At 40.9% G+C, this 15,385-nt stretch overlaps 2 protein-coding genes across 4 annotated transcripts; one reads left to right on the top strand and one right to left on the bottom strand.

The window, feature by feature from the left end:
• Positions 1–4,392: 4,392 nt before the first annotated feature.
• On the bottom strand, positions 4,393–11,239 carry nolc1 (nucleolar and coiled-body phosphoprotein 1). 2 transcript variants are annotated; one of them, XM_051426418.1, is made up of 15 exons: positions 11,088–11,239; positions 10,741–10,796; positions 10,056–10,219; positions 9,816–9,937; positions 9,604–9,709; positions 9,389–9,504; positions 8,815–8,926; positions 8,480–8,617; positions 8,317–8,406; positions 7,900–8,226; positions 7,090–7,467; positions 6,109–6,813; positions 5,833–5,960; positions 5,641–5,721; positions 4,393–5,528 (listed from the first exon to the last, which is right to left on the bottom strand). In XM_051426418.1, exons 1-15 carry the CDS (start codon positions 11,196–11,198, stop codon positions 5,370–5,372), a joined length of 2,793 nt encoding a protein of 930 aa, XP_051282378.1. In that variant the 5' UTR covers positions 11,199–11,239; the 3' UTR covers positions 4,393–5,369. The 2 variants fall into 2 exon arrangements, with proteins under 2 accessions (XP_051282378.1, XP_051282370.1); XM_051426410.1 differs by having other exon boundaries at positions 6,109–7,467.
• Positions 11,240–11,448: 209 nt separating this feature from the next.
• On the top strand, positions 11,449–13,671 carry mrps6 (mitochondrial ribosomal protein S6). Of its 2 annotated transcripts, XM_051426446.1 has the most exons (3): positions 11,449–11,921; positions 12,435–12,461; positions 13,559–13,671. In XM_051426446.1, exon 1 carries the CDS (start codon positions 11,583–11,585, stop codon positions 11,913–11,915), a length of 333 nt encoding a protein of 110 aa, XP_051282406.1. In that variant the 5' UTR covers positions 11,449–11,582; the 3' UTR covers positions 11,916–11,921; positions 12,435–12,461; positions 13,559–13,671. The 2 variants fall into 2 exon arrangements, with proteins under 2 accessions (XP_051282406.1, XP_051282395.1); XM_051426435.1 differs by lacking the exon at positions 12,435–12,461 and having other exon boundaries at positions 11,450–11,921.
• The last annotated feature ends 1,714 nt before the right edge of the window (positions 13,672–15,385 follow it).

Below are 15,385 nucleotides of genomic sequence, written 5' to 3'. Positions count from 1 at the left end.
TTAATTTGAATTGAATTTAAATTTAAATTTAAATTTGAATTTGAATTTGAATTAAATGTTTTTATGTATTTCATGGAATTTATTTGAATTACTTTTTTAAATGAATTTGTATTGAATGCATTTGAATTGCTTTGACTGAACAGGATGGAGCGTATTTATGTTCAGTTGAGAATTGTGTCCTTGTTGTTGCACCATGACTCAGGCAGGGTGTCTGTACATGGGAGTGTGATCTTGGGGTGATAGCGTGAACCTCCAACGTGATACACCCTCCAAGTGAAGCTTCTCTGTGCAGAGAAAGAAAAGGATGGCAACACCATGCCACGGAGGTTCATATGTCTGCCGAAAAGAGTCTGCAGTGACAAGGACCTCAGTGCAGGGGTCCACTGGGTGGATGCAGGGATAGAAAAAATTGTAGTATTAGCAACAAGATATAGGGAGAAAAGGTTATTGCATTAACAAGGATGGGAAGGGCAGTTTGAACTCTCTTGTAAAAGGTAAAGTATCAATTTATTTAATGTTATTGACAGATTAAATTAATTTCAGTTATCTGTTGGTCATTTATAATGATTATTCCCTTTTATCTGCCATTTGTTCTTTAAGGAGAGGAGGAGAGGAGAGAGAAGGTGGGAGGAGGTGGGAGGGCAATAGGTGTGATTCACCCATATAAAAGGTAAGTATTAATTTATTTAATGTAATTAGCAAATTTCCTGAAGTTCTGTTATCTGTTCATCATTTTTAACTATTATTCCCTCTGGTCCGCCATTTGCTTTTTAGAGAGAGTTGAGGAGAGGAGAGGAGAGAGGAGGAGAGAGGACGTGGGAGGACAATTAGAGATTTGAACTCTCATGTTAGGTAAATATCAGTTTCAATGTCATTAGCAATGTCACAAAGTTCAGTTAGCTGTTCATCATTTTGAAATAATATAAAATATTTCATTATATTTTATTATTCCCTTTGTAATATGAGGTTCAACTCTTTCATGTAAAAGGTGCAGAAAGATGAATTCTGTAAGTTAGAAACTGAACATTCATCATAGCATATTTGTAATAACTGCAAAGTCCTAAAATGTTTTTTTCTTCCCAGCTGACCAAAGTAGAAAAAACCCTGAACTACAAGTTCACAAACTCCCCAAAGTTAAACATGTCTCAAAAGTTAAACAGTGTCTTTTGGCACGATCAAACAGTTAAAAAAGGGGTTTTAAATAAGAAGTCAAAAGATGAAGAAGCATCTCACTTTGGTTTCTTAAGTTTATGTTTTACCTTGTGGTTTACCTTTGCAATCCTATGTTGGAAAATAAAAAAAAGGCTCTGTATTTTTCATATTGTTATACTGTTGTTTTCTAGAGAGCATTCAGCAAAAAATTGCACAATGGCTGTGTAAAGTTTGTTTAGTGGTGAGGGCAAAAAGAAAATGACCTTTAAACTGTTCAACAGTCCAAGTCCTTTATTTTCCTTTTTGTTTACACCAGTGGATTAGTGCAGTGTATTTACCAGACAGATCCGGTTGGTCCAGACCAAGGAAAAAATCAAAACTGCTTTAAGATTGGCTACGTAGAAATAGCCAATCTTCTTACTGATGGTGTTGTTTGTTTATGCAGCTCATATACAGGCATTAGCTTTCATAACCAGTTAAAAACTCCTTGCAGTACATTTAATTTAAATTCCTGCTTCAGTCAAATACTTACAGGTATATACCTATAAATAGGACCTTTGGCTATACTTGGGTTTCTCCTGTCAAAGGTAACATATTTTGAAACAAGGGGAAATAGATTTTTTGTATTATTCACACACAAGTACGGTAAACTAACTTTACTTGTTAAATTGTGAGAAAGCGACATACATGGGCACACTCACGAGGAGCCGTCACTGTAAAGTCTAAAACCAAACTTCATAGCAGACAGTTTATATTTGGAGACTGCGGACCTCCCTCCTAAGTCAACAGTTCTTTGTGTGCAGGCACAGAAATGTACACAACATCTCCTCGGTGTGGAGATACACGAACTGTATGGACAGTGTATGTGCTGTTTGTCAAGTGTGCATAGGAATTAGGCTTTTCACATCACACTGAAAGCAGCACTGTGTACACCTCATTAGGCAATATGTTATGTGCTGTCTGTCATATATTATAAGTTAATACAAAAATAATAAACCATATTTATCATTATTATCATTATTCTGGCACCAATGCAGGAACAGAGTGTATCCAGTCTGCTTAATGCAGAGTCTAAAGTGTTCCACTTTGCCGGTTTGTCTGTTAGGGGTCACAAAGGGAGGGCTGTATTCTAGTACTGAATTCTAAAAGAAATCTAAAACGGCCTGGCAAGTAGTTTAAAATGGCTGAAACCTACTGCAATACGTAAACACTGAAAACAAGAGACTGACTTTCCACCAAGGCCTGTGCAAAAGGGAATTACAGGAAAGCAGTAATTCATTTTCTGATACAATCCAGCGACGTTGTCAAGAGCCAGTGGCTTTTTATTGACAACATGGAAAGAAAACTACCTATCTTTGCTTTTGAAAGAGCAGGGAGTGACAGGAGCTGCTAAAAGCATTTCAGATTTACCTCTGCTGTGCTGTAAAACGTTCTGAGACATCCAGGATTCAATATCCCCGAGGCAAAGTCGGTTGGACTGGCAGGTTATTAGTGGGAACCATAGCTGAGTGTCATAGAGGGAAAAGTGAAACGAAATGTGTGTTTAGAGGCCAAATGAGAACGTATAGTCAACAATGAATGGAAGATTAGACAGAGAATTGAGACTTGTGTCTCCCCATATGTGATACTTAAAGGATATCTTAATGATATCCACGCCTCTGACAAAATATTTTCCAACATTTTATAGAAGGTATGTGAACTAGTCCAGATATAGTGATTGCAGGACAGTATCAAAGCTGTTAGAAAAAGAGAAGTTGGTTACTGAATGAAGTTTTATCTCTATGCAACAAAGAGCACTAAAACCTAAATATACTGCTGCTATTTGAAATTTGGTCCATAAAACCTAAGATGAGTCTGAATGTTGGAGGAGCCATGAGGGTCTTGGAATTAGGGTTCCAGTTTTCCTTTCTTCCCATGAAGGTAAAGTACTCTTTGGCCAGAGAGCTTCTTGTAATGCATCAAAGACAAGTAATGTCAGCCTTAAAGACCTCATTGGGTAACTTGGGAGGGCCAATACTGAAGGGAATAGCCTCAGGAATGATCAATAAAAGCTGTCAGGTGACGAGCTCTTTTATCTCTCGATGCTCTCGTTGCTTGGTGAAACACAGAAGAAACATCTTGCGTTCCTGTGGAGATGCTTCAATATGTAATTGTAGGGAATATTCTCAGTACAGACAGTTACACCAAACATTATCCTGGACATATACAATTGCTAGAAATGAGAGCAAAAGAAATGTGCCACTCTTGGATGTGTTGACTTTATGTTATACTTATGTTGCATCATGTCTTTTCAGGTATAGAAAAGTATGCCAATTTACTCGTGATTAGGGATACACTGTTTTCCTGATATTTCCCCAACTCATTTTGTCTCTCTCTTGTAATGGAATTAACATATTATTATGCATACTTTTATCATTATGCCCCCCTGAAAGCTGCAGACATAAATACAATGCTTTTCAGAATGTTTTTATATTATCTGGGCTTCTCAATGCACCATCAGTCATTGCAAATAGAAACATTGCTGTTTCTGACTTTTAAAGGCACTTCCACACCTAATTAAAGCTTCTTATTCTTATTGGCAGAATTTTCATTTGGGCCATTAGCAGTATTTCATTTTAAAGCCTTTATTTGCATAATTATTTTCTCACATTACCAGCTAACAGGGTTATCTCTCATTGGACTTGGATAATGGGAAATACAAGGTCCAGCCATTTTGGAGCTTGACCCACAAAAGGGACTGAAAGTCTACAAATATCTCTGTAGCCTCCTCTGCATTTTTATTAAATTGGAGTATCCCTTTAAAAGACGCTGCCTCCTGCCATTTCCACTCCATCTGCAATTCCTGACAGGCCTCGTTTCTCCCTTGTTTATTGTCGAACAGAACATCCGTCACAGCGAGCAGAGTGTAATGCACTAGACACAGCAGCCACCCTCAAAACTGTCCCATAGCAACTAATACGGTGTCAGTTCACATACTGTACTGCAAGTTTCACATGTACAACTGAAGGTCAGTCTGGGAGCAAAGGTACCTGACTGCCATCTAGTGGCTTTCACAAAGATCTCAAGCCAACTTTATTGCTGAGTGCTTCGTTGTCCTAGTCTGCATACCTCCCACCAGGGAGGAAGAACTTCTTATAGGTGGTCTGATCGCCTCATATTTTCTAAAAGTAGGAATATAAGTGTCAACTTTAAGGAAGAGTTAAAGAAAAAGCCTCAAAATAATGATCCAATCACACCAACTTTTAATCTGTTAAGTCTTTAATTATCGCTACGAGAATTGACAATAAAAAAAAATATAACAGATGTACACAAGAGTTCATACAGTAAATCAAAATAATTGAAACAAACATGGCTCTCAGTTATGTTGGTTAATAATAAATTCCATGATGAACAGATTAGCGAGGGTTTGAAAGGACAGGGGCATCTTAACATCAGAAGAAATGTTTCAACACAAAATGGATTGAGAATAGCTTGAGATGGCTTGAAAGGTCCTAAATGGAATAAAACTTAATAAATACACAGTATAAAACTCAGTTCTACTCTCTCAATGTTCATGTAATGTAAATGTAAAGAGAAAAAACCCCAGCACACACCCTCTCCACATTTAAATGTGGCCAAAGAAAAATTGACTAACAACCAAACAAACTTCAAGAATCCATGTGATCCATTAAAAAAACATCACCATCAGCGTTTTCTTAACATAATGAACCTGTTGGGAGGGATCGCTGTCATTCATACATAGATAATTGAAAATGAAAAATGGAAGTTACAAAAAGAAAAAAAGTACAAGAAAAAGTCCGAACAAGCCAGAAAAAAAAAAAAAAAAAAGGAGGCCCAACACACACATTGGCTTTCCACCATTCACAGGTGGCCTGCAGCCACCTAGTGGCTATAAGTGGTAGTAATGTCACATTGATGTCAACCTTTAGCAGTAGAGTCTGAAGTCACAGCTGGGAACATCTCTCTCCTGCTGCCACAGCTCCACTGTAGCTTCAGATCAGAGATCGAACGGTCTCCATTACTAAGGGCAGCTAACTAAACGTAGGTGCCAGCTCAGCTCCACGGGGCACATTCCTCTGCCAGTGTGCTGCTGCTGCTGCTGTTGGGTGGTGATGATTGGGGGGGGCTGTTTACAGGGGGAGGGAGCAGACAACTGATGGACCTGATCACACAGGTACAGTACAGTTCAGGTGGGAGGGATCTGAGTGAGAAGGTCCTCAGTCACTGTCAAACTTAATGGAGTTGACTGAGGTAGAGATGGCTCCCCCGCGGTAGCTGCCCCTCTTCTTCTTCGTCTTTTCATGGCGGAATGACTTGCCTTTTGTGAACCTGAGCACATCGTTAGCTTTCTGGCCCCAATCCCCTGCGGCTCCATACTGAAATAGCAAAAGACAAATGAACACGTTTTATAATAAGCGATTGCGTCACTGCAGCAACGTCAGTGTGCAGTGCTGCTGTAGGAAACCTTGTAATGGTTTCTGGACTCACCTTAGCATCAAAAGAGTTATCTGCAAGACGGGGGTCCACCTCTACGGTTTCCTCTACTATTCTACGGAACGGTACGTTGGACTGAAAGACAAATTATTTCCATTATCAAATTATAGCTCTTCTCCCTTCAAGAAAACAATCACTTTTTATGCAGCAGCCATCAGTTGTACATGTTCGGCGTACAAGGCGTACCTTCTTATTGGCTTTAGGGAACGTCTGTGGTGTGGTTGTTGCTTTCTTATTTTTGGGGGTCTTGACATCTGTTTCTTCTTCTTCACTTTCTGATGATTCTTCATCTCTTTTTCTCTTTCCATTGGTACCTGCACGATCCAGAGGAAAGAGTTACTTATATTTGAGGATAACAGTAAAAAGTGTTAATGTTTGAGTTTACACAAAGTTTATTAGTACATTTCATCTCCCTGTTTAATGCTGAACGCTGCATCATGTTCTGTATTTGTTGAGACTCACCATTTGTCGTAGGGGTAGTGGGTGCTGTGGCCGCTTTGCGTGGGGCCTTCTCCTCCTCTGATGAACTGTCTTCAGAGCTGCTGCTCTCTTTAGCTTTAGCTGCTGGGGTCGTCTTGGCTGTAGCAGGTTTTACAGTACTTTTACTGGCTGCTTCTTCTTCTTCAGAGCTGCTCTCACTGGATGAGGACTCTGCTGGCTTTGCTGGGGCCTTGGCTGCTGGAGTGGCTGCCTTGGGCGTTGCTGCCTTGCCATTGGTGACTGTGGGCTTAGCAGGGGTGGACTTTGCCTCGGTATCTGAATCAGAGCTGTCTGAAGAGTCGGAGCTGCTCTCCTCTGCCTTCTTTTTTGGAGCTGCAGCTGCCTTTGTGGCCGCAGGCTTGGGTGCTGGCGCTGCCTTCTTGGGCTCCTCCTCATCACTGGAACTGTCATCACTGGAGTCTGCAGGGGCCTTGGCGACAGCAGGCTTTGCTGCAGGCGTAGCTGCTTTAGTTGCAGGCTTGGCCTTCACTGGTTCTTCCTCATCCTCAGAGGAGTCAGAGTCAGAGCTGCTCTCTGCTGCAGCTGCAGGCTTTGCTGCAGGAGTAGCAGGCTTTGAGGCCGGGGTAGCTGGTTTAGCTGCTGCAGGTTTAGCTGCTGCAGGTTTAGCCTTAGCTGGTTCCTCATCCTCAGAGGAGGAGTCAGAGTCAGAGCTGCTCTCTGCTGCAGGCTTCGCTGCAGGCTTTGCTGCAGGAGTAGCAGGCTTTGAGGCTGGGGTAGCTGGTTTAGCTGCTGCAGGTTTAGCCTTAGCTGGTTCTTCGTCCTCAGAAGAGGAGTCCGAATCAGAACTGCTCTCTGCTGCAGCTGCAGGCTTTGCTGCAGGCTTCGCTGCAGGAGTAGCAGGCTTTGAGGCTGGCGTAGCTGGTTTAGCTGCGGCAGGTTTAGCCTTAGCTGGTTCTTCATCCTCAGAAGAGGAGTCCGAGTCAGAACTGCTCTCTGCTGCAGCTGCAGGCTTCGCTGCAGACTTTGCTGCAGGAGTAGCAGGCTTTGAGGCTGGCGTAGCTGCTTTAGCTGCGGCAGGTTTAGGCTTAGCTGGTTCTTCGTCTTCAGAGGAGGAGTCAGAGTCTGAGCTGCTCTCTGCTGCGGCAGCAGGCTTTACAACAGGGGTAGCGGGCTTAGAAGCTGGGGTAGCTGGTTTGGTCACTGGCTTGGCTTTCACTGGTTCTTCCTCCTCAGAGGAGGAGTCTTCAGAGCTGCTCTCTGCTGCCTTGGCTGGAGGTTTAGAAGCAGCAGCAGGTTTAGAAGCAGGAGCAGGTTTAGAAGCAGGAGTAGGTGTGGCTGCAGGTTTTGCCGGAGCCTCATCTTCAGAGCTGCTATCGGAATCTGGGATATACAGAAATATATATAAGATATTGCAGATAGACATAAAGGTACACTCAGTTGCCAGTATATTAGGTACACCTAGTCCTGCAATAAATCCAACCTTCATTAGGGTTCTAATGTTCAGCTGTCTTGTGTTATATTGACATATTTCTAATATTTTGTTCACTGCATTTATATTAATGAGGGTAGGCTAAGTAACAGAAACACCCCACTGTATAATGTAATACATGTTAACACCACCAAGAGTTAAACTGAGTATGTAACAAGCAGGGATAAGATTAGAAATTATATTTAAGTCATAACTCACTAAATGATAAATACTAGCCTTGATCTCACCACAGACTGGTACAGAAAAGAAAGCAAATTCAAAAAGGTATAACAAGAAATGTATCACTCACAGAAATGCTGAGTTCATAATCTGTTGTGTCTTACCTGAGCTGGAGGACTCGTCTTTTTTAGCTGGGGTAGTCTTGGCAGGTGCAGGCTTAACTGTGGGCTTCTTTGCCGTCTCCTCCTCCTCAGAACTGGAATCCTCTTCTGAGGAGGATTCTTTAGCAGGTGTGACTTTAGTTGGAGCAGCCTTAGCAGGAGCAACCTTTGCTGCAGGTTTCTTCACCTCCTCTTCATCTTCTGAACTTGATGAGTCGGAGTCTTCTTTAGCAGGTGCAGCCTTGGCTGGGGCGGGTTTGACTGGGGCTGCTTTAGCTGGGGTGACTTTAGCTGCAGGCTTCTTTGCCTCCTCTTCATCCGAGCTTGAATCTGAAAAAACACGGGGGAAAAAAACATGTCTCACGTTTGGCATCGGATCACATCAAGCAGAAAATGGCTGACTGGGATTGTGATTATTACCTGAGCTCTCAGAGCTGGACGCCTGTTTCTTTGCAGCAGGTTTGGGTGCATTAGGTTTTGCAGCAGTGGTCTTTACTGGTGCAGGTTTTGCTATGAGGATTACAATGCTGTTAGACATGCCTAAAAAAACCATTTCAAGTTGAGAAAGGTGGGCACCTCTTACCAGCTACTTTCTTCTCCTCTTCCTCGTCACTGCTGTCATCACTGCTGTCTGAGGAGTCGCTCTGCTTGGCCTTGCTGGCTGCTGGTGCAGCTGGAGCTTTCTGGACTGAAGCAGGTGGTGGGACTGCACTATATGTGCCTATCAAGACAAAAGGATCAGCATCATGACATACAGGGCTTCAGTGCAATTCTACAATACTTTAAACAGTTAGGACCAGGTGATCAGCTCTTAGACAGGACGCACAAATAAATACGCCTGGACTAGTTTATAGGCTGTAATTATGTGTAGAGGCCATTAAGCTTACAATGGTAAAAATAAAAGTTATAATAACACACCTGCTTTGGGTTTTTTGCTGGGTGGAGCCTCATCTTCAGATGAAGAGTCTTCACTACTAGAGTCAGCGGCGGCGGCGGCAGCAGGCTTTACTGGGGCGGGTTTGACTGGAGCCTATCAGGACATGTGAAGTACAGTTAGTCTGCTGTTTACATTTACCTACTAGGGTTAGGTGATTGGACGAATACATTAGCTATCGGCAATAGTTTTCTGGCTAATTTTTGACAATTTATTTAGCTAATTTACTGGTCTGCCTCCAAAGAATGAGAGACGATCAGGGAAAGATGTTCAGAAACTTGAAATTAGAAGGTGTGCGGTTGTGTTTTTGTGTTTAATGAGGTAAATAGGTGTTTTCCTTTTCCATAGACATTTGGTGAGTTTATTTTCTCTTTTAAACTTATGAGACCTCGTTGAACGTAGCAAACTTGCCGCTCATCTTCCAACTGCACCTACTTGGGCCGATTGGAAATTTTAAACCTATTGCCCAACGCTATTACCTATTCTAACCTCTAGAAAAAATATAAACACCAAGTAATAATATATGGAGATAAGATATGGAGAGATTATTTAGCATACCTTGGCTGGTTTTTCATCTTCAGAATCAGAGGAACTATCTTCACTGCTGCTCTCCGGCTTTTTCTGAGCTGCACCTTTGGCAGGAACAGCTGGTTTGGGTGCACCTACCTTGGGTTCTGTAATTCAGAGGGAAATCACATAAGATAAACACACATTTGCATTAATTAAAGACAGTTGCATTACGTAGTATTAATGACTTCTGGCTGTAAACTCACTCGGTGCAGGGGCTTTGGCGGGCTGTTCATCCTCAGAGTCAGACTCTTCACTGCTAGAGCTGCTGTCTTTCTTCCTTGCAGCGGGAGCAGCAGCCTTCACAGGAGCCTACATGCACAAACTTAATTTAAATGATGGCATAAACATTACAAACATAGCCGTGCACAAATGACTAGATCTGGGATGAACCTTCAATTTGGATATTTTCTCCTACCTTTGCAGGAGCCTTCGCAGGAGCCTTCGCAGGAGCCTTCTCCTCCTCAGAGTCACTGGAGTCTTCACTACTGCTGGATGCAGCTTTAGTAGCTGCTGCTTTAGCGGGCACAACCTTGGCAGCTAAAAAACACATTAGAAGAGAAATGTAATCCAATATTGCTTAGAAGATTTCAGAGTAACACATACTGACAGATATCAACCATAACTATCAGTTCTGTGTCAAACATATTGGTATTACCTGCAGGGGCTGCTTTGGTTGGTTTTGCAACAGCTTCTTCATCCTCACTGCTCGACTCTTCGCTGCTGGAGCTCTCTGCACTGGGTTTTGCTTTCTTGGCTGACGGACCGTTCGGATCTTCGGCCTTGTTAGCAGGCGCTTTTCGTTTCTTAGCTTCAGGAGACCTAGGAAGAACCACAGTGACATTAAAAAGGAAAAACCTCCAGAAAATAGAATTTACCCGTTATTTGTAAAATAAACAGCTTTCTTAAACTGAACAGAAGCGTGTGTTGATGTCAGCTACAGATAAGCCCTGAGATACTGGGAGAGCAGTGGGAAATTCACATTGACTGGCATCACTATGTACTAGTGTTATCCAAAATGCTCATATTTAAACTGTTGTCCATGAGCCAGACGTTACATTAGCTATTAAAGTACTTAATAAATTGCATACGGGGATGTTTTCTAAATAAATAGGGAGGAATATAAAACCTAAAAAGGGGCAAGTAAGTGTACAAGTACCTGATAATGTCACAAGTTCAAGCACCGATCTACAGACTGTACAGTCCCAAACAGTGTTAACCCTGCAGTTACATCCTTTAATATGGGGTGGTGGGGGGGACTTTTTCTTTAAAGTTTATTGATATTAGTAGAAACTCACAAAGCTTCAGCACTGAAAGAACGAAAAAGAAAACAAGCAACTCACTTCACCCAGAAGTTGAAGATGTCGACGAGGCTTTCTTCATTTTGATCTTGTGGATTCTGCAGAGACACACATGAAGCACCGACATACACAAAATCACTTCGAGTAGATTTTAAGTTTGTAGTTTAAACCTTCAAGCATCAACTACAATTCCCACCACGGTTCACATCCACGAGCTACTGGATGATAAATGTATTCAGCAGATGATAAACAGCAGCTGAAGAACATAATGTGCTGTGAGACCCCTAACTTCACACGTGCTAACAGCATAGCCTGCCCCTCGTGCGGGTCTGTCTTGGCAACTTCGCGAGACAGACGTGCTGTCAGTCACGCGCGGCGAGCGAGCTTACCACTTTAGTTTGTTTCACGAACTGCTGCGCCGCCTTGGTGAACTTGTTCTCCAGCAGGAACGAGTACACGCACTTGTAGAGATCACTCGGTGTCGAGTTTTGCGCCGCCATCTTCACCACGCTCTTTCTGGAAGGGACGGCGGCAGCGTCACTTGTGGGCATGTGCGCAGGCGCAAAATGGTGACGTAAACTTTAAATGTTATTTTAAAAAAAATAAAAAAATAATAAATGAATAAATCTGACGTTTTTTTAATGGTTTGGTGACGTATTCATACAACCACTCTTATTATTATTATTAAAAAAAAAAAAAAAAGCTTATTAGTTCTTAGATGTCGCGGTCAACGTAGGCGCATGGTTTAAACGTCACCACCAAAGACCTTCCTGTCCCTCGTGTCATAACATGGTCGTCTTTGAACGGGATACTCGTACGACAATGACACCAACCCAGTGGTAGCGACATTAAGCGTGAGTCTTGTGGGTTTCTTCGCCGACGCCATGCCTCGCTACGAGCTGGCGCTGATCCTGAAGGCGATGCAGCGGCCGGAGACAGCGGCTACTCTCCGGCGGACAGTGGAGACTTTGATGGAGCGGGGCGCGGTGGTGAGGGGCCTGGAGAACCTGGGAGATAAACTGTTGCCCTACAAGATGACCAAACACAATGAGAGACACCACCGAGGGACTTACTTTCTGATCGATTTCTACGCCGCCCCCACTATTGTCCCAGGCTTACTGAACCACCTGCACCGGGATGTGGACGTGGTGAGGCCCACTGTGCTGAAGAAGGAGGCTCAGGGTGAAGCCAGTAACTGCTGTGGCCCTAAACAGTGATTAAATGTAAGGATAAAGCCAAGTGCAAAGGAACAGACCATGCATGTTTGGAAACGGGTGTACGAGAAGGCATAAATGTTTTCATCCATCACCTGTGTTGCCAAAAAGTTGTGATCAATAGACTAACTAATTAATTGACTAATTGTTTCAGTACAACCTGGGTTAAAGCTGCAGTGGGTAACTTTTTTTTATGAGAATAACTTTTTGTCATTGTTTCACTATATCCTGAGATTATCTGTGGGGAAAAAAACATTGTTCTCTGGCTCTCAGTTTGCATGAAACCATCAGGCCTGAATGAAACAACCAGTCAGAGCCCAGAACGATATAAAGACCCTTTGATTTGAAAATAGTTGATTGTTGAGTCTGTCTCGTTCCCAGGGCCCCGAATTTGAAGCCTTGGGAATGAGACTCAGCTGTCGGCTATCTTTCTTGGCTCTGATTGGTTGCTTTCGTTCAGGCTTGGTGGTTCAGAAGCACAAGGATGAGCCAGAAAAACCTTTTTTTTTTTTTTTTTTACAGATTATCTGAGTAAAGAGATGAGTAAGAGTAAGTAAAATTTTCCATTTTCAAGCAATGACACTTGTCAAAACTACTAAAGCAATACCCAGGTTGTAAAATGTAAAGTGACCTTTAGGATAGCTGTGAGAAGCTATACTAAGACTATAATGTGCAACAATATTTGTATTGGTTGACACAGGTGGGCAGCTATCAGATACTAACGGATGCATTGTTTTTATTGATTTATAAACACTGCCTCACACTGTGGCGTTCTGTCTTCTATGTGAAAGTCAGCAGATAAAGATAATGTTATAATCCTGACACAGCGAGAAAAACACTGCCGATTCTGACACAATCTTATTACAGTACTTCTTATGCTGAAAAGGGAACAGACTTGGCGATTGAGAGGCAGAGAGAGCAAAAACTGGCCAAATACACAATCCACAATCCACCACAGGATCACAGCGGTGGACTCATTCATCTCTGATAGAGAGGCAACAGAAATGGAAGTCCAAGAGCTGACATGGCAAAGATGTTGGCTATTATCTTAGCTGCACCCACCAGTGCCAGATATATTATTTTTTTGGTCAATATATCTGATCATGTGGCAAATGTTTATGACAATATGTTTGCATGGCAGATGTTACCAGTATATCGGTATAGGCCAGTTTACAAGAAGTTGCAGTACAGAAATGGCACAAATATGTTAATATAGAAACTATGTTGCTATTACATAGTTTGTCCACCAGAAAGCACTGTTTATTATTTTTTTTAAATTCTATGGGTATATATATATTTATGTCACAATTATTTAAGAAACAACTGTAGTGTTAATCAGAAGCAGAATCAGAAATACTTTATTGATCCTCGGAGGGAAATTTGTTTGTTACAGTTGTTCTACTCGCACAATGTTAAAGAATAGAAATAATACTTATATTACAATATCTAACGCAATATATAGAATATAAATGTATGTAGATAGCTAATGGTATGTGTGTATGATTTAAGAAAAAAAAAAAGAAAACCCAGCTGATTAAATGTGGTCATGTAGTCAGTGTCCTTTACCTTCTGTTTATGGAGGCCACGCTGTGCTGACTGTGCTGTAATTTAACCCTATGTAATGGTTGTTCCCTTTTGTTTTACAGGTTTTCACAGCTCATATCCAGAAGATGTACAGAGCTTCCCTCTTTGACCTTTTCCATAGTTGTTGGCCTACATTTGGATGTTATGTCATAATAAACTACTTTTTTCTATCTTAGTTGCGACTTTTTTCTTGACTTCTTGTTGAAACATTTTAGACATGTGCTCCACATAATGTGATGGCAGTTTCAATTCTTATTTCCATTGCAGACGTAGATGTGGTTTATGCAAGTTCTATTTTTTTAGTAGCCAACCAGAGAGAACACAACACAATTATAACACTTCCGCTGAGCTTTTAAACTTGGTTGAGTTGTCCTCAATGGAGCAAAATAAGCAACCCTGCAGGATTTAATGAGATCAAGCTCAGTTACTAATGTTTTTCAGGAACTTTCACAGGCTTGTTGATCTTTTTTAGTTGGACTGAATGACATTTATGTTATGTAAGTCTGCCTTTGCTTGGCCATGCTTAATCCACACATACCGTAACCAGATCGTGCATTTAAGGACTAGGGATCAGAGAAGGTATACAGCCACCACTGGAACTACTGCTGAGTAAAATCTTAGTGTTTAGTGTAGAAACAAAGCTGTAGAAAAATTAACCCACAGATTCCCCTGAATACACCACTAACCACTGCACAACTATTAAAGGTCTCTTCACAAATTCAAGGTACTCTGCTTGAGTATTTTTTCCATTTTGTGCGACTTTATACCTCTAAGTTACACCATTACAGGCAAATATTGCACTTTTTTCCATTAAATCTGTCTGACAGCTTTATTTCCAAGTTACTTTTCAGATTACGATGTTTAATACCCTTTCTGTCTGGTGATAATTATGTATTTTGGGGATTTCTGTTTGAAGGATTAAGTGTTCCTTTATGGGTTTTGAAAATCCTTTCTTCTTAAGCTTAATAAACCATTTAAAAACAATCTTGGATTAGCTGCATTGTCACAAAGCTGCAAACGGCTGTTTTTTGTGAGCTCATGAGAAGCTGACTTTTTCGGGGTCTCACAGGACAGCAACGCCATTAACGTGATGATATTTTATAGAATATGATGCATTGCTGTAGATTAAACAGTATATAAAGTAGTTAAAACCTTTTTAAAAAATGCACAGCAAAAATTTCATAAAATAATGAGTACATTTTGTTGATAATAATTACATACTTTTACTTTAGTAAGTTTTTGAATGCAGGACTTGAAGAAGATTATGTTCACAGTGTGGTATTAATACTTTTTACTTAAGTAAAGGATCAAGGTGGTTGAACACAGGACTACTTTAAGTTTAAGACTCATTCACCAACTCCTCCCTCAGAGTGTTTTTTTCATTAGAGTTCATAGAGTTTGTCATTAAATTGTACCTTTAAAATGTGCAATTCTCTGATTAATGTGCGAATACTCTGGTGTACTCCCTCATTAATACTGCAGTCATACCATATTCTGTTCTTTAACACGCCTATTCAGGATCCAGTTCTCAGTATTAGTACACACCATTAGTATTTAATAATTACACTTACTCTTAGGTTATATACTGTGCCATACATAGTTTGACTTTTCTGTTTTCTATATCTTGTTATATACTGTAATATAATATACCAATTCTTACATACTCTTATTTTAAATTGTTCCATCTTCTATATATATATATATATTGCTGTTATATATTTTAATTGAATGCACATATTCTTATTATTTATACTTCTCATAATGTAACGCAACCAATTCCCAATTAAGTATTTCTAATTTTGCAACCCTTGTTAATTAGAAATAGTCTGAATTAAAATGCCTTTCAAATACTTTTTTTTAAATTTTTTTTTAAAAAAGACTCTTGATCG

Source organism: Dicentrarchus labrax, unplaced genomic scaffold, assembly GCF_905237075.1.
Source record: "Dicentrarchus labrax unplaced genomic scaffold, dlabrax2021, whole genome shotgun sequence".
Lineage (NCBI taxonomy): Eukaryota > Metazoa > Chordata > Actinopteri > Moronidae > Dicentrarchus > Dicentrarchus labrax.
Note: the sequence above shows the minus strand (reverse complement) of the source record. Positions and strands in the feature narration are given on the sequence as shown.